At 68.3% G+C, this 24,412-nt stretch overlaps 2 protein-coding genes across 8 annotated transcripts in view; both read left to right on the top strand.

Moving 5' to 3' along the window:
* The window catches only part of CAMTA2 (calmodulin binding transcription activator 2), a 30,612-nt gene extending 13,780 nt beyond the window's left edge, over positions 1-16,832 (top strand). For 6 of the 7 annotated variants that reach the window (XM_043537135.1, XM_043537133.1, XM_043537136.1 and 3 more), the window contains 15 exons: positions 32-909; positions 1,015-1,141; positions 2,081-2,215; positions 7,483-7,601; positions 8,610-8,788; positions 8,882-8,960; positions 9,459-9,723; positions 9,805-10,112; positions 10,521-10,711; positions 10,982-11,213; positions 12,079-12,150; positions 12,352-12,372; positions 14,594-14,787; positions 15,072-15,146; positions 15,455-16,832. In XM_043537135.1, the coding sequence (XP_043393070.1) occupies positions 32-909; positions 1,015-1,141; positions 2,081-2,215; positions 7,483-7,601; positions 8,610-8,788; positions 8,882-8,960; positions 9,459-9,723; positions 9,805-10,112; positions 10,521-10,711; positions 10,982-11,213; positions 12,079-12,150; positions 12,352-12,372; positions 14,594-14,787; positions 15,072-15,146; positions 15,455-15,518 (2,939 nt within the window). In that variant the 3' untranslated portion in view covers positions 15,519-16,832. The remainder of the gene's footprint in view (positions 1-31; positions 910-1,014; positions 1,142-2,080; positions 2,216-7,482; positions 7,602-8,609; positions 8,789-8,881; positions 8,961-9,458; positions 9,724-9,804; positions 10,113-10,520; positions 10,712-10,981; positions 11,214-12,078; positions 12,151-12,351; positions 12,373-14,593; positions 14,788-15,071; positions 15,147-15,454) is intronic. The other variant, XM_037887600.2, reaches the window with a different exon arrangement.
* Positions 16,833-17,416: 584 nt separating this feature from the next.
* Positions 17,417-24,235, top strand: SPAG7 (sperm associated antigen 7). The gene is made up of 8 exons (XM_037887649.2): positions 17,417-17,573; positions 19,922-19,989; positions 20,108-20,196; positions 21,528-21,612; positions 22,215-22,304; positions 22,568-22,724; positions 23,306-23,441; positions 23,476-24,235. Exons 1-7 carry the CDS (start codon positions 17,483-17,485, stop codon positions 23,422-23,424), a joined length of 699 nt encoding a protein of 232 aa, XP_037743577.1. The 5' UTR covers positions 17,417-17,482; the 3' UTR covers positions 23,425-23,441; positions 23,476-24,235.
* Positions 24,236-24,412: the final 177 nt, after the last annotated feature.

Genomic DNA, 24,412 nt, shown 5'->3' with positions numbered 1-24,412 from the left:
CCCCTCACGTCGGTGTCTGTCCGTCCCGCAGGCAGCCCGGGGCACGTCCCGCACAAGTGCGGCACCACCAGGCATCGCATCATCTCCCCGAAGGTGGCGACGCGGCCCGTCCCGGTCCCGGTCCCGGCCCTCCCCGAGCCGCCGCGCCTGACCGACCCCAAGCCGGAGCCGGAGCCGGCCAAGCCTGACCGGAAGGAGCCCCCGGCCCCCGCCGAGCCCCCCTCCCCGGACGCCCCCCGGCCCTCGCCCGCCGTGGCCCTGTCGGTGGGGCTGCCCGGCAGCGCCGTCCTGGTGATGACCGGCCTGGAGAAGCCGCTGGCCCTCACGCCCAGCCAGCACCTGGTGGCGGGCGACCCGCCGGGCGGCCCGGTGGGCCTGGCCCTGCTGCCGGGCCCCGGGCTGGTCCTGTCCCAGAACCTGGAGGCCAGCATGGAGACGGGGGAGGCCGGCTCGGACGCCTTCGACCCCGACTGCTTCCTCAACAGCCCCGCCCGGGGCCAGACCTACGGGCGCCGGGCCCCGGAGCCGCCCCCGGCCGGCAACCGCTTCTTCATCCAGGACGACGGGGGGGCGCCGGGGCGGGGGGGCGGGCGGCCCCCGGCCGGGGAGACCCCCATGGAGACGGGGGGGCCCCGGCCGGGCGGCGGGGCCGGGGAGCAGCTGCCGGAGGAGCTGTACTCCATCATCCAGCCGGGGGCGGGAGGGGGGCCGGACCTGCCCTTCGGCCTCTCCCTGGACAGCCTCATCTCCGAGCTCATGACGGAGGGGGCCGGGGCCGGGGAGGGGGGCAGCCCCCCGCGCCCGGCCCTGCCCGACGCCCCCGGCGAGGCCGCCTCCCCGGGGGGCTCGGCAGCTCCGGAGCCGCTGGTCACCATCACCGACTTCTCGCCGGACTGGTCCTACCCTGAGGTGAGCGCGGGGGGAAGCAGGGATCGGGGGGGGGGGGGGCCGCACCAGGCAGTGGGGCATCAACACCCCCCCCACGCCCCCAGTTAACCCCTCGCTTCCCCGCAGGGCGGCGTCAAGGTGCTGATCACGGGGCCGTGGACGGAGGAGACGGATTCCTACACCTGCCTCTTCGACCAGGTGGCCGTGCCGGCCGCGCTGATCCAGTCGGGCGTCCTACGTTGCTACTGCCCCGGTACGGGACAGGGCGCCGGCTCCCCTCTGGCCCCGGGGCGGGGCCTGGCTGGCTCAGGGGGGCGGAGGTGGGGCAGGGGCCTGTCCCCTCTGGGGGGCGCTGGCTCCCCTCCGGCCCCGGGGCGGGGCCTGGCTGGCTCAGGGGGGCGGGGAATGGGGTGCAGGGCCTGTCCCCTCTGGGGGGCGCCGGCTCCCCTCCGGCCCCGGGGCGGGGCCTGGCTGGCTCAGGGGGGCGGAGGTGGGGCAGGGGCCTGTCCCCTCTGGGGGGCGCCGGCTCCCCTCTGGCCCCGGGGCGGGGCCTGGCTGGCTCAGGGGGGCAGGGAATGGGGCAGGGGCCTGTCCCCTCTAGGGGGCGCCGGCTCCCCTCCAGCCCCGGGGCGGGGCCTGGCTGGCTCAGGGGGGGCGGGGAATGGGGTGCAGGGCCTGTCCCCTCTGGGGGGCGCCGGCTCCCCTCCGGCCCCGGGGCGGGGCCTGGCTGGCTCAGGGGGGCGGAGGTGGGGCAGGGGCCTGTCCCCTCTGGGGGGCGCCGGCTCCCCTCTGGCCCCGGGGCGGGGCCTGGCTGGCTCAGGGGGGCGGGGAATGGGGCCCAGGGCCTGTCCCCTCTGGGGGGCGCCGGCTCCCCTCCGGCCCCGGGGTGGGGCCTGGCTGGCTCAGGGGGGCGGGGAATGGGGCCCAGGGCCTGTCCCCTCTGGGGGGCGCCGGCTCCCCTCCAGCCCCGGGGTGGGGCCTGGCTGGCTCAGGGGGGCGGGGAATGGGGTGCAGGGCCTGTCCCCTCTGGGGGGCGCTGGCTCCCCTCCAGCCCCGAGGCGGGACCTGGCTGGCTCAGGGGGGCGGGGAATGGGGCCCAGGGCCTGTCCCCTCTGGGGGGCCCCGGCTCCCCTCCGGCCCCAGGGCAGGGATGCTTTGTGCTGCCCCCTCTCACTGCCCCCTTCTCCCGTAGCCCACGAGGCCGGGCTGGTGGCCCTGCAGGTGGCCCGCGACACCCGGCTGGTCTCCACCTCGGTGCTGTTCGAGTACCGGGGCCGCGGGTTCCTGGCGCTGCCCCGCACCCAGCTGGACTGGCTCTCCTTGGACGGTGAGTGGGGCGCGGGATGGGGGGGCTGCTCTGGGTTCGTGTGGGGAGGGGGAGACCGTGGGGCTGGGAGCCAGTGTGGAGGGTGCAGGGTTTTCGGTGGGGGGGGGGGGGGGGGCAGGCGAGATTGTGGGGTGGGGTCTTTGGGGCCCAGGGCAGCAGCCTGTGCGGGACACCCTGTAATTCATCGCGGACAGGGGCAGAGACTCGTCTCTGCCCCCACTCAGTCTCCAGAGGCTTGGAGGGAGGGGACAGGGCTGGGAGCCAGGACTCCTGGGTTCTCTCCCCGGCTCTGGGAGGGGAGTGGGGGCTGGTGGGTGAGAGCGGGGGGGCTGGGAGCCAGGACTCCTGGGTTCTCTCCCCGGCTCTGGGAGGGGAGTGGGGGCTGGTGGGTGAGAGCAGGGGGGGCTGGGAACCAGGACTCCTGGGTTCTCTCCCCGGCTCTGGGAGGGGAGTGGGGGCTGGTGGGTGAGAGCAGGGGGGGCTGGGAGCCAGGACTCCTGGGTTCTCTCCCCGGCTCTGGGAGGGGAGTGGGGGCTGGTGGGTGAGAGCAGGGGGGACTGGGAGCCAGGACTCCTGGGTTCTTTCCTCATTGGCATGAGACCTGCATGGCCCTGTGTTGTCCCTGCTCTCCTCTGCTCGTGGGTCTGATTCTGCCCCCCTCCTCATGCCATTGTAAGGGGCGGAGAGGAGGTGAGCGGAGAATTGAGGGGTCCCCCCCAAGTGGCAGCCAGCGGGCGAGAGCTAGTCCGCATAGGGCCAGCAGCTGGCAGCGGGGTTGGTGTATGCGGTGGGGGAAGGTGGGGGGTGTTTTTTTTTCGGGGGGAGGCTGGGAAGGGAGCAGAGCACAGACAGGGACCCCTCGGGAATGTGTGTACAGAGCAGCTGGGTCGGATGTAACAGGCCCGGACAGAATTTCCTGCCCCAGCTCCAAAACGGGGGGAGATCCCTTCCTGGCGCTGAGATGCGGCCACCTCTGGTGTGGGGCGGCCGGTGACATGGGGACCCAGCACAGAGATGCGGCCACCTCTGGTGTGGGGCGGCCGGTGACATGGGGACCCCTCGCCCGGCACTGAGATGCGACCACCTCTGGGGCGGGGCATGGCAGGTGTCTGACAGCTGCAGTGCACCCGAGTTTAGGACAGGAAGTGAAGGCGAAAGCTCTGTGTGAATGAAACTGCAGGATGCCTAGATTTATTTTCAGCTCTGGAGGGAAGCCCTGGGGTTATGGGGCTGGCACCAAGTATGGGGAGAGCGCCCTCTGCTGAGCCCCCTGCCCCACGGCGCCCCCTGCCCCATGGCACCCCCTGCAGTCACTCTTCCCCCCTGCTGGGCAGTGTGGGGTGGGTGGCTTTGGGATTGCACTGGGGAGGGAGGGAGCCTGGGTAAGGGGGCAGGTGGGTGCTGGGCCGTGGGTCCCAGCTGAACCAGGTGGGGTGTGCAGGGGGGGTGACCCCCCCTCCTCTGGGAGCAAAGTTACATCACCATAGGGCAGATGGGAGGAGGTGGGGTACGGACCCACTGTCCTCCCCCTGCTGTCTGGGGAGAGAACCCAGGAGTCCTAGCTCCCAGACCCCACACTTCTCCCAGAGCCGGGGAGGGAATCCAGGAGTCCTGGTCCCCAGCCCCCCCTGCTCTGACCCACTCCCAGCTCAGTGGAAGGCTCCCCCAATGCGGTCGCCTGGCAGGCCGGGTGCCTCTCTGCTCCTTCCCCCCGTCAGCTGGTGTCAGGCGCCCGCCCACCCTGGCCCCTGCCCGTGGGGTGGAATTTCCAGTGGGGGGGGGACCGGGGGGCCGGTTTCCAGGGCCGTGAGTCAACAGCCCCAGAATACCCCGGCCGGCGGTAAGGAGTCTCCTGGGCTTGTTCCGACGCTGCCCAGCGTCACCGCTGCCCATGACGTGGGGGGGCCTCTCTGGAGAATCCCGCACACGCAGCGTCCTGGGGCACGGCCCTGTCCTCCTGAGGTGTGAACCCTGGCGTCCGGGCTGAGCTCCCCACAACTCCCCCTCGGGCACTGGGCATGGAGACGGGCTCCACCCCAGAATGAGTTACAGCTTCACTCCCTGGGTCACCGGCTGCCCCGCCCCAGAGGTGGCCGCATCTCAGCGCCGGGTGAGGCTGTGAGTCCTGGTTCCCCCAGACCCCTGCTCCCCTCCCAGAGCCAGGGAGAGAACCCAGGAGTCCTGGCTCCCAGCCCCCCCCCCCGATCTAACACGCCGGTCCCACCCCTCCAAGGCCCCTGGGTACAGCATACAGACGGCCGCATGTGCCCAGCACCACGTCCTTCCCCCAGACACCCGTGCGCACACAGTCGCGCACCACAGAGTCACGCAGCCTACACACGCGCACACGATCGCAGACCCTGCTCCTGGTCACCCGCGCACACCGTACGCCGCACAATATCGCACCCTACCCACCCCCCCCACACACACACGGCCGCACGCGCCCAATACCACGGCCTTCCCCGAAGACCCGTGTGCAGAGTCGTACACCGCACAATATCGCACTCTACCCCCCCACACACACACCCTACCCACAGACACAGTCACACACTGCACAATCACAGACCCTACCCCCCACACACAGTCGCACAACTTCACATCCTACCCCCAGACACCCCCACACAGTTGTACACCCTACCCCTGTACACAGTCGTACACCGCACAATCGCACACCCTTCCCCCACACAGTCAGTCAGACACCCTACCCCCATACACCGCGCACACAGTCACACACCACACAATACCACGCCCCAGCCCCAGACGCACCCAGGCACTCGTACGCCCTACCCCTGGAGACACACACAGTCGCACGATCACAGAGCCTACCCCCGCACCCAGTCGCACACCGCACGATACCACGCCCGACCCCCAGACACCCCCGCACCCAGTCGCACACCGCACGATACCACGCCCGACCCCCAGACACCCCTGCACACAGTCGCACACCGCACAATATCACACCTACCCCTGCACGCACAGTCGCACCCCATGAAATCTAACCCTCTTGCTCTCTCCCCCCTGGGCAGGAAAGGGTTAACAGCGGGATGGGCCCAGGGAGGGTTGCTGTTGGGGGGGGCCGTCCCCCCCCCCTTCCCCGTCCTATTTTGGTCCCATTGAGAGCTGGGACGGGGGGCAGGTCTCGTGCAGAGCGTCCGGGCTGCGGGCGGGAGACGGACAGATGCCTCGGGGCTCGGGACGGGGGGGGGGGGGGGGGGAATCCCCCGCCCCCCCCGCCCGGAGCTGTCACCGGATCTCAGGGAAGTTTGGGGGAGCGGTTGGTTCTTTCCCATGCCGGTAATTCCACCCCGCTCCTTGCTTGCCGCCCCCCCCCCCAGTCCTCACACGCACGTGAGTGGGGGGAGCCCCCCCAATCCCTGCCAGGAATCGCCGGTTCCTGCAGGGAGTCCTTCGAACGCCCGCTCGCGCCCCGGGGCCCGTGCCCAAAGCTATGGAGAAGGAAGGTACCGAGGCAGCGGGTCCGTGGGGCACAGGGCACCAGCGAACCCCAATGCCCCGACTCGGGGGGAGGTGCCTGGGGAGCACCGGGGTGGGTTGGGGAGGGATGGGGATGGATTGTGGGGTGCCGTGGGGGGACGGATGGTGCTGGATTGTGGGGTGCAGTGGGGGAGGGATGGGGTGGATTGTGGAGGGAGGAAAGGGGTGGATTGTGGGGGGACAGATGGTGCTGGATTGTGGGGTGCAGCGGGGAAGGGATGGTGCTGGATTGTGGGGGGTGGAAAGGGGTGGATTGTGGGGTGCCGTGGGGGGACGGATGGTGCTGGATTGTGGGGGCAGTGGGGGAGGGATGGGGTGGATTGTGGAGGGAGGAAAGGGGTGGATTGTGGGGGGACAGATGGTGCTGGATTGTGGGGTGCAGCGGGGAAGGGATGGTGCTGGATTGTCGGGGGAGGAAAGGGGTGGATTGTGGGGTGCCGTGGGGGGACGGATGGTGCTGGATTGTGGGGGCAGTGGGGGAGGGATGGGGTGGATTGTGGAGGGAGGAAAGGGGTGGATTGTGGGGTGCAGCGGGGAAGGGATGGTGCTGGATTGTCGGGGGAGGAAAGGGATGGATTGTGGGGTGCCGTGGGGGGACAGATGGTGCTGGATTGTGGGGGGCAGTGGGGGAGGGATGGGGTGGATTGTGGAGGGAGGAAAGGGGTGGATTGTGGGGTGCTGTGGGGGGGCGGATGGTGCTGGATTGTGGGGTGCATTGGGAGATGGGGGTGGATTGTGGGGTGCAGCAGGGAAGGGATGGTGCTGGATTGTGGGGGGCGGAAAGGGGTGGATTGTGGGGTGCCGTTGGGGGAGGGATGGTGCTGGATTGTGGGGTGCATTGGGAGATGGGGGTAGATTGTGGGGGGCAGTGGGGGAGGGATGGTACTGGATTGTGGAGGGAGGAGAGGTGTGGATTGTGGGGTGCCGTGGAGGGACGGGGGTGGATTGTGGGGGGGCAGCAGGGAAGGGATGGTGCTGGATTGTGGGGTGCAGTGGGGGATGGGGGTGGATTTTGGGGGGCAGCGGGGAAGGGATGGTGCTGGATTGTGGGGGGAGGGATGTGGCGCTTTGTGGGAGGTGCAGGGGGATAGATGGGGGTGGAAGGGGGCACATGATGGGGCGCAGGGGGGCAGGCTGGATGGAGGTGCCTGAGGACAGCCACGTGCCCACCCCGTCGGGAACACACCCCCCCCCCCCCCAAGCGCACACACACACCCTCCAGCTCCTCTCCCAGCAAGGGGGTGGCATCGCTCAGCCCTGGGGATGGGGCAGGGCCTTGCTGGGGGTGGGTCTCAGCGCAGGAGCTGGGGGGGCCCTGGTGGGGGGCTGCTGACAGGCTAATCCACCCTCTAGGCTGATTAGCTGCCCGGCCCCATTCCACTGGCCCCGGAAATTAACCAGGCTAATCCCTACGGGACAGACGGGGGCGGGCACAGCAGGGTCGCACCGCTCAGCTGCCCGGACTCCTGGGTTCTCCCTGGCTCTGGGAGGGGAGCGGGGTCTGGTGAGTTAGAGCAGGGGGGGCTGGGAGCCAGGACTCCTGGGTTCTCTCCCCGGCTCTGGGAGGGGAGTGGGGGCTGGTGGGTCAGAGCAGGGGGGGCTGGGAGCCAGGACTCCTGGGTTCTCTCCCCGGCTCTGGGAGGGGAGTGGGGGCTGGTGGGTGAGAGCAGGGGGGGCTGGCAGCCAGGACTCCTGGGTTCCGGCTCCGGGAAGGGGAGGGGGTGTAATGTGGTGTGGCGTGGCCCTGTCTCACGCACGCCCCCCGCCCCCAGATAACCAGTTCAGGATGTCGATCCTGGAGCGCCTGGAGCAGATGGAGAAGCGGATGGCAGAGATGACGGCTTCCTCCCGGCAGCAGCGGGGGGCCACGGGGGAGACCCCCCACACGCAGGTGAGACCCCCGGGGGCTGGATTCTCCAGGGGGAGAGCCGCTGGGGCTGGCCCGTTGTCGTAGGGTCTCCTGGGAGGTATTTCGGGTTGTTTGTTATTGTAGGGTCTCTCCGGAGTACTGGGGCCGGGTGTGCGGATTCGGGATTGTCAGGTGTCCTGGGGGAGGCTGGGGTTCGAGTAGCTCATGTCCGTTACTGTGCAAACCCTCAGGAGTGCCAGGGGCTGGGAGCCAGGACTCCTGGGTTCTCTGCCCGGCGCTGGGAGGTCAGAGCAGGGGGGGCTGGGAGCCAGGACTCCTGGGTTCTCTCCCTGGCTCTGGGAGGGGAGTGGGGGCTGGTGGGTCAGAGCAGGGGGGGCTGGGAGCCAGGACGCCTGGGTTCTCTCCCCAGCTCTTAGAGGGAAGTGGGGGCTGGTGGGTCAGAGCAGGGGGGGCTGGGAGCCAGGTCCCACGGCGCCCTCCCTACGCTCATCCCCACATGTCCTGCTTGGCCTCTCCCATCAGCCCTTGTCCTCCCCCCTCCTCTCGCTGCCCAGCTTGACGTCACTCCCCCCTTAAGCCTTTATCTGTGTTGCTATTTCGGGGGCCCCCTCCCGAGGGGGGGGTTAATTTTAGCCGGGCGGCGTGCGGCGTGGCTCGGATGTCGCAGGGCTGGGCTCGCTCCCCGGCGGCTGTTCCTGGCTGGGGCGGGGGGATTACAGAGGCATTTTCCAGCCCGGCAGGCCAGACATTCTTTCCAGCCTGAGCGAGGGGAAAATAGACCGGGGGGGGGGCACAAGTGGCTCGGGGGGGGGGGCGGGGGGCTGTATTAAGCACCCGCTTGTGGGGGCCTCAGCCCGGCCTCTGCCCACCCTCCTGCAGAGATCCAGGGGTGCCCAGTGCCCAGCGCTGAGATGCGGCCACCTCTGGGGCGGGGCGGCGGGTGACACGGGGACCCCTCGCCCGGCGCGGAGATGCGGCCACCTCTGGGGCGCGGCGGCGGGTGACGGGGACCCTGCGCTCTCCCCGCAGACGGTGACGGACTCCTTCGAGGAGCGGATCGTGGCCCTGTGCGAGACGATGATGTCTCGTTCCTCCTGGCTCCACTCCGACACCCTGGTCCATGACATCCGCTTCCGGGGCATGACCCTGCTTCACCTCGCAGCCGCCCAGGGCTACGCCCGGCTCATCGAGACCCTCATCAAGTGGCGGTGAGTTCCCCCGGCTGATGCGGGGCGAGGTGGGGGGCGTCTGTTGGGGGATCTCCGTTCTCCGCCCCCTAACACTTGGGGATTTTCCTGCAGGAACCTCAGTGCCGAGAGCCTCGATCTGGAGCAGGAAGTGGACCCGCTGAACGTCGACCACTTTTCCTGCACCCCCCTGGTGAGGGGGGCCCCCAAGCTGGGAGGATTTGGGGGGACGTGCCCCAAGGGGAGGGATCCTGGAGATGCAGCCTCGGAGGTGGGGTGGCTGACCCTGATGGGCCCCACGACCCGCTCCCCACAGCACAGCGCCCACTAGCGCTGCCCTGGGGCCAGCCCCGCCTGCCCGGGGAGAGCGCCCCCTGCTGAGCCCCATAGCGCCAGCCCCGCCTGCCCGGGGAGAGCGCCCCCTGCTGAGCCCCCGGCGCTGCTCCCTGCCCCACAGTGCCCCATAGCACCAGCCCCGCCTGCCCAGGGAGAGCGCCCCCTGCTGAGCCCCCGGCGCTGCTCCCTGCCCCATAGCGCCAGCCCTGACTGCCAGGGGAGAGCACCTCCCGCTGAGCCCCATAGCGCCAGCCCCGCCTGCCCGGCGAGAGCTGCCCCCCGCCCCCTGCTGCCCCCCGCCCCATTCCCTACCCCGCAGCGCCCCTTAGCTCCCTGCTCTCTCCCCCCCACACAGATGTGGGCCTGCGCCCTGGGCCACCTGGACGCGGCCCTGCTGCTGTACCGCTGGGACGGCCGGGCCCTCTCCATCCCGGACTCGCTGGGCCGGCTGCCCCTGGCCGTGGCTCGCTCCCGGGGCCACGTGGCCCTCGCCGCACGCCTGGAGGAGCTGCAGCGCCAGGAGCCGAGCCCCGAGGGCGCCGTGGACAAGGGCTGGGGGCCGCCGTGCCCGGCCGAGGCCCTGGGCCTCCCCTCCCCGCTCTCCGCCAGCCCCGACACAGGTACAGCACCCGCGCGGGAGGCCGGGGGGGGGGCCGGGGGGGGTGTCTGGTGCCCCCGCCGCTGACCCCCCTCGTCCCCAGGGCTCAGCATGGTGAGCAGCGTCTCCTCGCCCTCGGAGCTCTCGGACGGCTCCGTCTCCGTCACCTCGGCCTACTCTAGCGCCTCGGCCCTGCGCGACTCGCCCGCCGGCAGCCCCGAGCCCGAGGCCGCCATGGACTTCGGGCCGCCCCCCGAGGGCTGGTACCTGCGGGAGCCCCCGAGCCCGCCTGGCCTGCGCTGCTCCCCCCACTTCTTCATGGACTACGAGGGGGCCCCCGAGCCGGAGCTGCTGGCTTACGGGGAGAACGCGGAGAACGAGGGGTACCTGCCGGCCACTGACGTGCTCCAGGTACCGGGGCGCTGGCGGAGGGGTTGGCTGGGGGGTGGTGAAAGGCTTGGGGGCTATGCAGGGGGACGGGCTGTGATCGGGGGGCACCCCTTCTCCCTCTGGGAAAGAAAGAGAAACAGAGGCAAATTGGCTGGCCCCAAGTCATTGGCAGGGGCAGAGCCGGGGAGAGAACCCAGGAGTCCTGGTTCCCAGACTCCCCTGCTCTAACCCCCCACTCCCCTCCCAGAGCTGGGGAGAGAACCCAGGAGTCCTGGTTCCCAGACTCCCCTGCTCTAACCCCCCACTCCCCTCCCAGAGCTGGGAGGAGAACCCAGGAGTCCTGGCTCCCAGCCCCCCCTGCTCTAACCCCCCACTCCCCTCCCAGAGCTGGGGAGAGAACCCAGGCGTCCGGGCGCTCCCCCCCCGCAGGTGGACATGATCACGCTGGCCAAGCAGATCATCGAGGCAACGCCGGAGCACATCAAGCAGGAGGGTTTCAGCTCCGCGGCCGAGGTGCCGCTGCGGGAACGAAGCGGGAACATGGGGCTGAGTGAGACCATGTCCTGGCTGGCCGGCTACCTGGAGAGCGTGGACCAGCTGCCCGGCGTCTCCCACCACAGGTACGCGGCCTGGCCTCCGGGGGGCGGGGAACGGGGCGCGGGGTCTGTCCCCTCTGGGGGGCGCCGGCTCCCCCCCGGCCCCGGTGGGGACTGGCGGGCTCTGTGGGGCGGGGAACGGGGCGCGGGGCCTGTCCCCTCTGGGGGGCGCTGGCTCCCCCCCAGCTCCGGTGGGGACTGGCGGGCTCAGGGGGGCGGGGAACGGGGGGCGGGGCCTGTCCCCTCTGGGGGCAGCGGGGTGACTGGGGTCTGTCTCATGCCCCCCACCCCCAGGCCGGTGCCCTCGTCCCGGGTGTGTCTCAGCCCCCTGCAGGCCCCGCTGGGGGAGCTGCCCTTCGACCGGCTGCCCCCGCCCCCCACGGCCGCCAGCTGGGCCGAGTTCCTCAACGCCTCGGCCAACGGGAAGATGGAGAGCGAGTTCGCCCTGCTGACGCTGTCCGACCACGAGCAGCGCGAGCTCTACGAGGCGGCCCGCATCATCCAGACGGCCTTCCGCAAGTACAAGGTACCCCCGGGGCCCCCCAGCCAGGGGCCTCCGCCCCCCCTCCACCTTTTCCCCCGTTCCCCGGCGACAGGGATCCCCACGGCAACAGCCATCTCCGTGTGCTGTCCGCTGGCAACTGGGAATTCCCCATGGCAACCGGCATCCCCCGTCTCTCGTACCGTCCCCTGGCAACTGGGAACTCCCCATGGCAACCGGCGTCCCGGTGTCTCTCGTACCATCCCCTGGCAACTGGGAACTCCCCATGGCAACCGGCATCCCCCGTCTCGTACCGTCCCCTGGCCACTGGGAACTCCCCATGGCAACCGGCATCCCCCTGTCTCTCGTACCGTCCTCTGGCCACTGGGAACTCCCCATGGCAACCGGCGTCCTGGTGTCTCTCGTACCGTCCCCTGGCAACTAGGAACTCCCCATGGCAACCGGCGTCCCCCTGTCTCTCGTACCGTCCCCTGGGAACTCCCCATGGCAACCGGCATCCCGGTGTCTCTTGTACCGTCCCCTGGCCACTGGGAATTCCCCATGGCAACCGGCGTCCCGGTGTCTCTCGTACCGTCCTCTGGCCACTGGGAATTCCCCATGGCAACCGGCGTCCCCCTGTCTCTTGTACCGTCCCCTGGCAACTGGGAATTCCCCATGGTAACCGGCGTCCCGGTGTCTCTCGTACTGTCCCATGGTAACCGGCGTCCCGGTGTCTCTCGCAGAGTCCCCTGGCAACTGGGAATTCCCCATGACAACAGATACCACCCCCCTTACCTGCCCAGCAGCAGGATAGCCCTCCCCCGATCCCGCCGTCCCCGGGTGCCAGGGACCTGCCCCCCACCTCTGTCTCTGTCTCTGCCCCCTGCCCCTCACTCCCCTCTCCCCGCAGGGCCGCCGGCTGAAGGAGCAGCAGGAGACCGCGGCGGCTGTGATCCAGCGATGTTACCGCAAGTATAAGCAGGTAAAGCCCAGCTGGGGGGCCCCCCCTGTGCTGCCCTTCAGGGGGCCCCAAGGTGTGGGGCTGCCCTGGGAGCTACCGGCCAGCCTGCGCCCACCCCGAGGGGGTTGTAGCCTGGCGCCCGTGTGAGCCAAGTCCATCGGGTCTCTGCCCGGGAGCCCCCCCTGCCCCGCTAACCCGCCTCTTCTCTCTCTGTCTCGCAAGCTCACGTGGATCGCCTTGAAGGTAACGAGCAGGGGGGGGCTTGGATGACCCTGCGGGGCATAGGGGGCTGGTGTGGGGTTGGGGGGACTCTGATTGTGAGGAGGGGTGTGAGATGCTAGTTCTCTTCCCGGCGCTGGGGTCTGGTGGGTCAGAGCACGGTGGGGCAGGGAGCCAGGACTCCTGGGTCCTCTCCCCGGCTCTGAGAAGGCAGTGGGGGCTGGTGGGTTAGAACGGGGGTGGGGCTGGGAGCCAGGACTCCTGGGTTCTCTCCCCAGCTCTGGGAGGTGTTGCCTGATTTATAAGGTTAATAATATTAGTTTGGATAATAGGGGTTTTTGGCTCGCCAATCTGTTTAATTAAAAGATAATAAGGTTCTTGTCCCGAATCAGGCGCCCCAGAATTTATAACGGACCCTCGGGGGTATGACAGGAAGCTCACGCTGAGACCGATACGGCCTTAAAGACTTTTTATTAAGATAAAACGCAGGAGGAATTAAATGGTAAAATAATCTGAGTTACTGCGTTACGACTGTATTCCTGCTCTTCGAAAGACCCATAGGGGATTACGGTGTTACACGCTCCAAAGCTTTGGTTAAGAGACTCTCGCCCTTCCTTGATGACCCGGTGGGGGGAGAGACAGGACTGCGAGTTTACTCAGCGAACTTAAAATCAAAACCTAATACACAAAGCTAAGAACAAACGCTTAGTCCCCTTGCAGCTTAGAAAGGTTACGGAAAACCAGTACGGCCTCTCTAGCGAGGTGGGTCACCTCTTTTATAGGTGCCGGAAATCCTTCCTCCTATGCCCTAACTTCATTCCTCACCCCCAAAACTGTCAGGACCCACTTACTCCGTAGGCTGGCGTGTTTGTACGCGGTGATGACACGAACAGACCTATTAATGCCGTTGGACTGGACATTAGCATGGCCTTGCATGACCGCTGAACTTACTTTAATATCAATCTATAAACCTATTACAATAAACCAAACATATATATGCCAGCAAGCAGGGCTACAGAGGAGCTGGGGCAGCTGGGAGCCAGGACTCCTGGGTTCTCTCCCTACTGCTGGGGGAATTCTGTGCCCAAAAATGTAAAATTCTGCACGCGATATTTTAACGTTCTGTGTATTTTATTTGTCAAAAGGACACAATCACGCCAGTTTCAATAATCTTGGTCCTTTATCTGTCTGCTACGATGTCTGTGACAACACAGACCAAAAAAAACCCCAGATTCTGGTCATTTTATTTGACGAATAGATTCCTTACGCGGCAGAATAACGCCGAGCGTTGTGCAATTCATTTACATGACAATCCAGAACCGGGTTCCCAGCACCTGTCGGAAGCAGGGCAAAGGCTGGGGGGACTCGGGGTAACGGAGGAGCGAACCTGGAGGGGGCTGGGTGTGGGTGGGAGGTTTTTCTTTGGGGGGTGGATGGGATTGTTAGGGTGTTCGGGAGCCTCCCCCATGCAGACCCTGGGGCTGACCCCAAGATTCTCCCATTCAGTCAGGCACGTCTGCCCCTGTCCCTGCACCTCCCTTCCCCATGGGTCTCTGCAGCCCCTCTTCCCCTCCCCCGGCTCAACGCTGTCACCCACTAGCCATTCTGAACCCCAGTCTGTGACCTCCCCAGCAGCCCCGTGTGCCCCCCTCTGTCCTAACCTGGCTCTGGGGGGGCCGGGTGCTGTGACGAATTCTGCGCCTGGGCCGGGGAATACTGCGCCCGCGCAGAATTGTGTTTTCTCCCACAGACGATACGTTTCTGCCCCCAGAAGTGCTGCAGTTCCGCCTTTCCCCCACCAGAGGCTGCTGTTCTGGTACCACAGCGGCCTCTGGTGGGGGAAAGGCGGAACTGCGGCACTTCTGGGGCAGAAACGTATCGTCTGTGGGGGGCAAAGAAATGCTCGCGGGAGACATGAACTCTGCACGTCTGTGGTGGCGCAGAATTCCCCCAGGAGTCTCTCCCCGGCTCTGGGAGGGGAGTGGGGGGCTGGTGGGTCAGAGCAGGGGGGGCTGGGAGCCAGGACTCCTGGGTTCTCGCTCTGGGAGGGGAGTGGGGGGCTGGTGGGTTAGAGCAGGGGGGGCTGGGAGCCAGGACTCCTGGGTTCTCTCCCCGGCTCTGGGAGGGGAGTGGGGCCCGGTGGGTCAGAGCAGGGGGGGCTGGGAGCCAGGACTCCTGGGTTCTCTCCCCGGCTCTGGGAGGGGAGCGCTCCGGGTCCCCGGCTGACCCCGCTGCCGCCCCGCAGTACGCCCTGTATAAGAAGATGACGCAGGCAGCCATCCTGATCCAGAGCAAGTTCCGGAGTTACTACGAGCAGAAGAAGTTCCAGCAGAGCCGCCGGGCCGCGGTTCTGATCCAGCAGTACTATCGCAGCTACAAGGAGTACGAGAAGCTGAAACAGGGCCACCGCGCCTCCGCCGCCATGCAGCAGAAGATGAAGTAGGTGCCCGGACTCCTGGGTTCTCCCCCCGGCTCTGGGAGGGGGGCGGGTGGGTTAGAACCGGCGGGGGCTTCTCCCCCATCCCCACCGGCTCCTGTCACCTCTCTGGCTATGAAAAGATCCCACGGATCTAGGTGCCGTCGGCTCCACCCCAGAGGTGGCCGCATCTCCGATCCCCGGGTCACCAGCCGCCCCGCCCCAGAGGTGGCCGCATCTCCGTGCCGGGCGAGGGGTCCCTGCGACCCTCTGCCCTGCTCCACCTTCGCTTCCTGTCTCTCCCCAGGGGCACTTTCCTTACGAAGAAGCAGGACCAGGCAGCCCGGAAGATCATGCGGTTTCTGCGTCGTTGCCGGCACAGGTATGGGGGGGGGGGCGGGCGGGCAGCGAGGGGGCATCCGAGGACAGGGGTGGGGGCAGCCCCGGGGGAGGGGTGGCGCGGGACGGGGCAGGAGGAGCAACATGTGCTCTAACAGGATGGGAATCTGGCTCACTGGAGGGGCTGGTGGGTGCAGTGGGATGACAGGTAGGAGGGTGCACAGGTGTCCATGCTCCCAGGGCTGGGATTGGGGCCTGGGGGCGTGTGGGGAACACCCCATGGGGCGGGATTGAAGAATTGGGGGGTCATCGGGAACCCCCTCACCCCCCTCTCTCTGTGCCCCCCCGCAGGATGAAGGAACTCAAGCAAAGCAAAGAGGTGGAAAGTTTACAGAAGCGAGGTCTGGCCACTTAGCGCCTCCCCCCGCGGCCTGCCAAAGCCCGGGGCAGCCACGCTGGGAACCCAGGCATCCGGGGCCGGCCGCCCCCACCTTCGCTCCCCTTCTGAAACTGTGACGACGGAGTCTTAACCCCCCGGTGGCGACGGATCGCGGCCTCCCCTGGGGGGGGTGTCCCGGCCCCCCCGTCTTAACGATTGTGCAATAGAGTCTGGCTGGAGGGGAGCTGATTGGGGGGGCCAGGGGGTGATGGGAGCCCCTGGCTCGCTACACACACCAAGGGGGGGGTCCCCTGAGTTGGCCTGAAGGGGACAGTGCAGCCATGCTGGGGGGGGGGTCTCTTCAGAATTGAGGTACCATCCATTGTACCCCCCGTATCCTCCCCTACCCCCTTAATGTCACCAGATCTTTGTGCCAAGTTACCCCCGCTCAGGCTGGGAGCCAGGACGCCTGGGTTCTCTCCCCGGCTCTGTGCGGGGGAGTGGGGCCTGGTGGCTTAGAGCAGGGTGGGGCTGGGAGCCAGGATGCCTGGGTTCTCTCCCCGGCTCTGGGCGAGGGGTCTGGTGCGTTGTCTTAAGTGGGTGGTGCCATACCCACCCCCCTCAGTACTTAAAGGGCCCTGTTTGCATTTCAGCCCCATGTGACTGGCCCATCTCTCCCCCCTCCCCACCCCGACCCCCACTGCCTCAACGGGGGCTGGGGCCCGTTGTGCTGAGAACGACACATCCCATGGGGCATTGCAGTCCCTAGGCTCTGGGTCCCTGCCCCCCCCCCCCCACCTGCCCTCGGCAGACCCTCCGGCTGGTCTCCATGGGCCCCTGACCCCCCCCGCTGTGCCCTGGGAGAGCGTGGGTCGGTCATTTCCCACACCGTGGGGCAGCTGGGTCTATATGAGAGATCTGCTGTTGGGCTGGGGGGGGGGTTGTTGAGAGGAACCTTCTGCCCCCCCCCCCCCCCCCCCCCCCGCCCCCATGCTCCCTGCTTGCTGTATAAAGCGTGCGTGTCCCCTGCCCCCGGCTGCCCCACCTGACACACCCCCCCGACACACCCACACACACACCTTGTGTACATAGTTGTAATATATTGGGGGGAGGAACCCCCAACCTAAAATTATACTGAAGGATATATTTAAAAACAAATCTTAAAGCCGCTCTGGCTCCCCGGGGCGGGGGGCGGGGAAGAGATGCATGCTGGGAAACGTTAAAACCACACCTGCCGCCACCCCCCCCCATGGTGTTCGCCGCCTGCCCCCTCCCTCCCGCTCCCCAAAATCTCTATCCCCCACGTTTCTACCTTTTGCATGGGTTTGTTTGTACAAATTTACATTAAAAAGGAAAAAAAAAAAAAACCGTGAAGTTGCTGAGATGTGGGGGGGGCGGGTGGTCTGTGGGGGGGCACGGGGGCTCGTCCCCAGGGAGGGGGCGCTCCGGCCGCGAGGGATTTCTGCCCCCCCCACACACACACACACACACACCCCAGTGTGAGGGAACCGGCTGCCCCTGGACGGCGACGTTACCCTGCGGGACTCCTCGCCGCAGGACGGGGGGGAGGGGGGGCGCTGGAATGAGGGGGGCGGGCCCCCCCCCCGCGACAGGACCGGCCCCGGTGGGGGGGCGAGAGGGGCGTCTAGTCCCCGCCCCTGAGAACTGGGGAGGGGGGTGTCGATGGGGGGAGGGGGGTCCTGAACTTGGGGACCCAGGCATCCGGGAAGGGGGAGGGGCTGCGTCTTTCCACCCTCTTTCTCCCCCCCCCCCCCCGCGTGTGCTGTGGGGGTGCGCGGCCCTGCGCCTCCCCTTTAATCCCCCGCCCATTATTTGTCCGCCGACGCAGCCCTGCGCCTCCCCTTTAAGGCCCCCCGGCGGGGCGGGGCGGGGCGTCCCTCCTCCCCTTTAAGGCCGCGCGGGCGGTTTCCGGCCCCCCGACGCGGCGCGCGCGCGCGGTGACGCGGCGTGACGCGGCGGAAGGGGCGGGGCGCGGCGCCATGGCGGAGCTGGACCTGCTGGGCTCCATCCTCAGCGCCATGGAGCGGCCGCCCGGGCTCGGCGACCAGGAGACGCGGCGCCGCGCGCGAGGTCAGGGGTCGCGGGGGCGGGGCCGGGGGCGGGGCCGGGGGCGGGGGGGGACCAGGAGCGGGAGCCCACCACGCCCCGCCCCCCCCGCGCGCCCTGGCCCCGCCCCCCGCGACAGGCCCCGCCCCCTGGCCCCGCCCTGTAGCCCCGCCTCCGGCACTAAGCCCCGCCCCCGGGACAGGGCCCCGCCCTGCAGCCCCGCCCCCGGCACTAAGCCCCGCCCCCATAGCCCCGCCCCCCGGGACAGAGCCCCGCCCTGCAGCCCCGTGGCCCCGCCCCTAGCCCCTGAACTACCCCCCCCCCGCAGCCCAGTACACCCTGGCCCTGCCCCCGCCCCCGGGGAGCTCTTTCCCTCACCCCCCACCCCGTAACCACCTGGCCCTGACCCGGGGGGAGGGGCGCTGTACAGACCGGGCTATAAATAGACACGGGGATGGGGGAGGGGCGCTGTACAGACTGGGCTATAAATAGACACGGGGATGGGGGAGGGGCGCTGTACAGACTGGGCTATAAATAGACACGGGGATGGGGGAGGGGCGCTGTACAGACTGGGCTATAAATAGACGTAGGGGTGAGGGAGGGGCGCTGTACAGACTGGGCTATAAATAGACATAGGGGTGAGGGAGGGGCGCTGTACAGACTGGGCTATAAATAGACACGGGGATGGGGGAGGGGCGCTGTACAGACTGGGCTATAAATAGACGTAGGGGTGAGGGAGGGGCGCTGTACAGACTGGGCTATAAATAGACATAGGGGTGAGGGAGGGGCGCTGTACAGACTGGGCTATAAATAGACGTAGGGGTGAGGGAGGGGCGCTGTACAGACCGGGCTATAAATAGACACGGGGATGGGGGAGGGGCGCTGTACAGACCGGGCTATAAATAGATGTAGGGGTGGGAGAGGGGCGCTGTACAGACCGGGCTATAAATAGACGTAGGGGTGAGAGAGGGGCGCTGTACAGACCGGGCTATAAATAGACATGGGGTGAGGGAGGGGCGCTGTACAGACTGGGCTATAAATAGACATGGGGTGAGGGAGGGGCGCTGTACAGACCGGGCTATAACTAGATATGGGGTGAGGGAGGGGCGCTGTACAGACTGGGCTATAAATAGACATGGGGTGAGGGAGGGGCGCTGTACAGACCGGGCTATAAATAGACATGGGGTGAGGGAGGGGCGCTGTACAGACTGGGCTATAAATAGACATGGGGTGAGGGAGGGGCGCTGTACAGACCGGGCTGTAAATAGACATGAGGTGAGGGAGGGACGCTGTACAGACCGGGCTATAACTAGATATGGGGGTGGGGGAGGGGCGCTGTACAGACCGGGCTATAAATAGACGTAGGGGTGAGAGAGGGGCGCTGTACAGACCGGGCTATAAATAGACATAGGGGTGAGGGAGGGGCGCTGTACAGACTGGACTATAAATAGACATGGGGTGAGGGAGGGGCGCTGTACAGACCGGGCTATAAATAGACGTAGGGGTGAGGGAGGGGCGCTGTACAGACCGGGCTATAACTAGATATGGGGGTGGGGGAGGGGCGCTGTACAAACCAGGCTATAACTAGATATGGGGGTGGGGGAGGGGCGCTGTACAGACCGGGCTATAAATAGACGTAGGGGTGAGAGAGGGGCGCTGTACAGACCGGGCTATAAATAGACGTAGGGGTGAGAGAGGGGCGCTGTACAGACCGGGCTGTAAATAGACATGGGGTGAGGGAGGGGCGCTGTACAGACCGGGCTATAACTAGATATGGGGGTGGGGGAGGGGCGCTGTACAGACCAGGCTATAACTAGATATGGGGGTGGGGGAGGGGCGCTGTACAGACCGGGCTATAAATAGACGTAGGGGTGAGAGAGGGGCGCTGTACAGACCGGGCTATAAATAGACACGGGGATGGGGGAGGGGCGCTGTACAGACCGGGCTATAAATAGACGTAGGGGTGAGGGAGGGGCGCTGTACAGACCGGGCTATACACAGACACCGACCCGCCTGGGGCTCGCGCTCAGGCCGGCAGCGCTGAAGGTTCCCGGCTCTGCGCCGACCCCGGTGTCCTCCGGCACCAGGACCCCCCTGCGGAGCCGGCGTCAGGCCCAGGACCCCGCCGGTCGCTACAGGGGGGCCTTACGGACTGAGCCACGCCGGGGAGACACACCCAGCCCTGCCCCGCCATGGGGCCGGAGCTCTCAGCATCCTCAGGGGACCCCGCACCGCCCGGAGGACAGGGGTAACCCCAACTTCCTGGGAAGGGGGGAAGGGCACGTCTGCGAGGGCACCCAAAGGAGGGAACCCAGGAGTCCTGGCTCCCAGCCCCCCTGCTCTGACCCACCCCGATTCTCTCGCCCCTGCAGAACAAGCCGCCCGGCTGAAGAAGCTGCAGGAGCAGGAGAAGCGGCAGAAGGTGGAGTTCAGGAAGAGGGTGAGTGACCCACAGAGGCGGCCGTAGGGCCGGGTGGGAGCCGGCGCCCCCGAGAGGGGCCAGGCCCTGTGCCCCATTCCCCGCCCCCCTGAGCCTTCCCTTCCGTGTCCCCTCGCAGATGGAGAAGGACGTGTCTGACTTCATCCAGGACACCGCGCAGACCAAAAAGAAATTCCAGCCCATGAACAAGCTTGAGCGCAGCATCCTGTGAGCCTCCCGGGGTGGGGGGCCGCATGTGGGGTGGGGGGTATCTCAGTGCCGGGCGAGGGGTCCCCGGCCGCCCCGCCCCGGAGCTGGGCGCGTCTCGGCGCCGGGCGAGGGGTCCCCGGGTCGCCGGCCGCCCCGCCCCAGAGGTGGGCGTGTCTTGGGGCCGGGCGAGGGGTCACCGGCCGCCCCGCCCTGGAGGTGGCCGCGTCTCGGCGCCAGGCGAGGGGTCCCCGGGTCGCCGGCCGCCCCGCCCCAGAGGTGGCCGCGTCTTGGTGCCGGGCGAGGGGTCCCCGGGTCCCCGGCCGCCCCGCCCCAGAGCTGGGCGCGTCTCGGCGCCGGGCAGGGGGTCCCCGGGTCACCCCAGAGCTGGGCGCGTCTCGGCGCCGGGCGGGGGGTCCCCATGTCACCCCAGAGGTGGGCGCGTCTCGGCGCCGGGCGAGGGGTCCCCGGGTCACCCCAGAGGTGGGCGCGTCTCGGCGCCGGGCGGGGGGTCCCCGGGTCACCCCAGAGGTGGGCGCGTCTCGGCGCCGGGCGAGGGGTCCCCGGGTCACCCTAGAGGTGGGCGCGTCTCGGCGCCGGGCGAGGGGTCCCCGGGTCACCCCAGAGCTGGGCGCGTCTCGGCGCCGGGCGGGGGGTCCCCGGGTCACCCCAGAGCTGGGCGCGTCTCGGCGCCGGGCGAGGGGTCCCCGGGTCACCCCAGAGGTGGGCGCGTCTCGGCGCCGGGCGAGGGGTCCCCGGGTCACCCCAGAGGTGGGCGCGTCTCGGCGCCGGGCGAGGGGTCCCCGGGTCACCCCAGAGGTGGGCGCGTCTCGGCGCCGGGCGAGGGGTCCCCGGGTCACCCCAGAGGTGGGCGCGTCTCGGCGCCTGGCGAGGGGTCCCCGGGTCACCCTAGAGGTGGGCGCGTCTCGGCGCCGGGCGAGGGGTCCCCGGGTCACCCTAGAGGTGGGCGCGTCTCGGCGCCGGGCGAGGGGTCCCCGGGTCACCCCAGAGGTGGGCGCGTCTCGGCGCCGGGCGAGGGGTCCCCGGGTCACCCCAGAGCTGGGCGTGTCTCGGCGCCGGGCGAGGGGTCCCCGGGTCACCCTAGAGGTGGGCGCGTCTCGGCGCCGGGCGAGGGGTCCCCGGGTCACCCCAGAGGTGGGCGCGTCTCGGCGCCGGGCGAGGGGTCCCCGGGTCACCCTAGAGGTGGGCGCGTCTCGGCGCCGGGCGAGGGGTCCCCGGGTCACCCCAGAGGTGGGCGCGTCTCGGCGCCGGGCGAGGGGTCCGTGGGTCCAGCCCCGGGAACGTTTGCTCCGTGTGTCAGTGAGTGTCGTGTCCCCCCTCGCGCGGCGCAGGCATGACGTGGTGGAAGTGGCCGGCCTGACGTCCTTCTCCTTCGGTGACGACGAGGAGAGTCGTTACGTCATGATCTTCAAAAAGGTGAGCGACCCCCCCTGCCCCCACATCCTGTCCTCCCGGAGCCAGGGAGAGAACCCAGGAGTCCTGGCTCCCAGCCCCCCCTGCTCTAACCCACCAGCCCCCGCTCCCCTCCCAGAGCCGGGGAGAGAACCCAGGAGTCCTGGCCCCCAGCCCCCCCTGCTCTCACCCCCCAGCCCCCGCTCCCCTCCCAGAGCCGGGGAGAGAACCCAGGAGTCCTGGCTCCCAGCCCCCCCTGCTCTCACCCACCAGCCCCCACTCCCCTCCCAGAGCCGGGGAGAGAACCCAGGAATCCTGGCCCCCAGCCCCCCCTGCTCTCACCCCCCAGCCCCCGCTCCCCTCCCGGAGCCAGGGAGAGAACCCAGGAGTCCTGGCTCCCAACCCCCCCTGCTCCAACCCATCAGCCCCCGCTCCCCTCCCAGAGCCGGGGAGAGAACCCAGGAGTCCTGGCTCCCAGCCCCCTCTCCCCTCCCAGAAGCAGGGAGAGAACCCAGGAGTCCTGTTGCCCTCGCGGTGTGGGGCTGGGGCCAGTGCTGGGGTGGGGGCAGTGTGCGGGAAGCTCTTGGGGCCGTGGGGTGTCTCATGCTCTGCCCCCCGCCCCCCAGGAGTTCGCCCCGTCGGACGAGGAGCTGGAGGCCTATCGCTGTGGGGAGGAATGGGACCCACAGCGGGCCGAGGAGAAACGCCGCCTCAAGGTGTGTGGGGCCCCCCCCGGGCTCTGCTGGCCCCAGGGCTGGGGGGGATCTTGGGGGGCTGGGGCATCTCTCTCCCTGTCTCTCTTTGGGTGGGCAGGACTGGGGGGGGGGTCATCCTCATGGGCGGGGCCGAGGTGTCGCCTCCCTCTCTGTAGGGGGCGTGTCTTTGTCTAGGTGGGCGGGGTGTACCAGCATGGGTGGGCGGGGCTGGGGGCGTGTCCCCGTCCCATCTCATGCCCCCCCACGGTGCCCCTGCCCCCCAGGAGCGGGCTCAAAGGGAGGCGGAGCAGGAGGCGCTGAGGGGCCCCGCCGTGGTGAACCCCAACACCGACTACAAGGACAAATACAGTCACCTCATCGGCAAGGAGGCCGCCAAGGACGCCGCCCACACCATGCAGGCCAACAAGGCCTACGGCTGCGGTGAGCGCCGGCCCGGACGCCTGGGTTCTCTCCCCGGCTCTGGGAGGGGAGCGGGGGCTGGGGGGTTGGAGCGGGGGGGGCCGGGAGCCAGGACACCTGGGTTCTCTTCTCGGCTCCGGGAGGGGAGCAGGGGCTGGTGGGTTGGAGCTGGTGGGGCTGGGAGCCAGGACGCCTGGGTTCTCTTCTCGGCTCCGGGAGGGGAGCAGGGGCTGGTGGGTTGGAGCTGGGGGGGCTGGGAGCCAGGACGCCTGGGTTCTCTCCGTGGCTCTGGGAGGGGAGTGGGGGCTGGTGGGTTAAAGCAGGGGGGGCTGGGAGCTCGGACTCCTGGGTTCTCTCCCTGGCTCTGGGAGGGGAGCGGGGGCTGGGGGGTTGGAGCAGAGGGGGCTGGGAGCCAGGACTCCTGGGTTCTCTCCCTGGCTCTGGGAGGGGAGTGGGGGCTGGGGGGTTAGAGCAGTGGGGGGCTGGGAGCCAGGACTCCTGGGTTCTCTCCCCAGCTCTGGGAGGGGGTGGGGGCTGGTGGGTTAGAACGGGGGGGCTGGGAGCCGGGACTCCTGGGTTCACACCCCCGCTCTCCCGTCCAGTTCCCGTGGCCAACAAGCGGGACACGCGCTCCATCGAGGAGGCCATGAACGAGATCCGGGCGAAGAAGCGGCTGCGGCAGAGCGAGGACGAGGGGCCGGGCGGGGCTGCGACCTCCTAGTGCTGCGGGGGGGGGAAGGGGGGGCGTCTTGCCCAGAGAGGGGCGGGGGGGGAGCAGATCGCAGGGAATGACCCCAAACCTGCTGCTGTGTGTGAACCTTGCTTGGGGCATCCCGGCCGCCGAGGGGGGGCTGCCGTGCCCCCACGTGCCCAGATTACCCCCCTCCCTCCGTATTTACCCACTAGCCTAGGAGAGTTTTTAGGATTTCAATGTGGGGGGGGTATTTTAAGTGATTTGTTTGGAATTGTTTTTTCTCTCTAGTTGTGGGGGGGAGGGGAGAGTCTATTTTTGGGGTGTGTTGGAGGCAGGGAATAGAGATCTGGGTGCAGTGTCGCCTTCCCCCACCAGGGGGCACCTGGGGCCTCAGAGCAGGCTGCAGCATCCCACTTCTGCCACCAGAGGGCACTGCTCATGGGGGGGGTCCCCCAAACGTCTGACCTCCCCCACCCTTGGGGAAATTAGCCTGTCCTTGAGGGGGAGGAAAGGGGCTGGGACCCCTGCAGGGGGGGGATCCCTGCCTGGTAAGGGGGCGGCTGTCTGGGGGTAATTTTAACCTGTTCTCCTTGCTGGGAGCTCGAGGCCCCTCAGCTAATTGGTGGTGGCCGGGTGGGGGGGGGGGGGATTTTGCTCATTATTTAAGTGTAAATAGAATCAATCCCCAGACCCCAAGCTCTGAGCAGGGGGCAGCCAGATCCCTCCCCAGCCTCCCAGCAATGTGTTGTGGGGTACATGCCCCCCCAGTGTGTGGTAATGGGGGGGGCTCCAGGAGCAGCGGTATCACCCCAATAAACCTGTCTCTGTTGAATCACGATCAGCCCGCCTCCTCCTGCTGGGGTGGGGTTTTGGAGCGACTCGGTGTGAGCGGGGCTGGGAGCCGCTGTGTGTCAGGGGCCCCGTACCGCACCCCCCGGAGATTCCCTATCCCGCCCGCGGCGCTGGGTCCAGCCGGGGTCAGGCTGCCAGGGGTCTCTGCAGCTGCCATTGGGAT

The sequence above is a fragment of the Chelonia mydas genome, chromosome 28, assembly GCF_015237465.2.
Source record: "Chelonia mydas isolate rCheMyd1 chromosome 28, rCheMyd1.pri.v2, whole genome shotgun sequence".
Classification (NCBI taxonomy): Eukaryota; Metazoa; Chordata; order Testudines; family Cheloniidae; genus Chelonia; species Chelonia mydas.
This window is presented reverse-complemented; position numbering and strand designations above follow the sequence as displayed.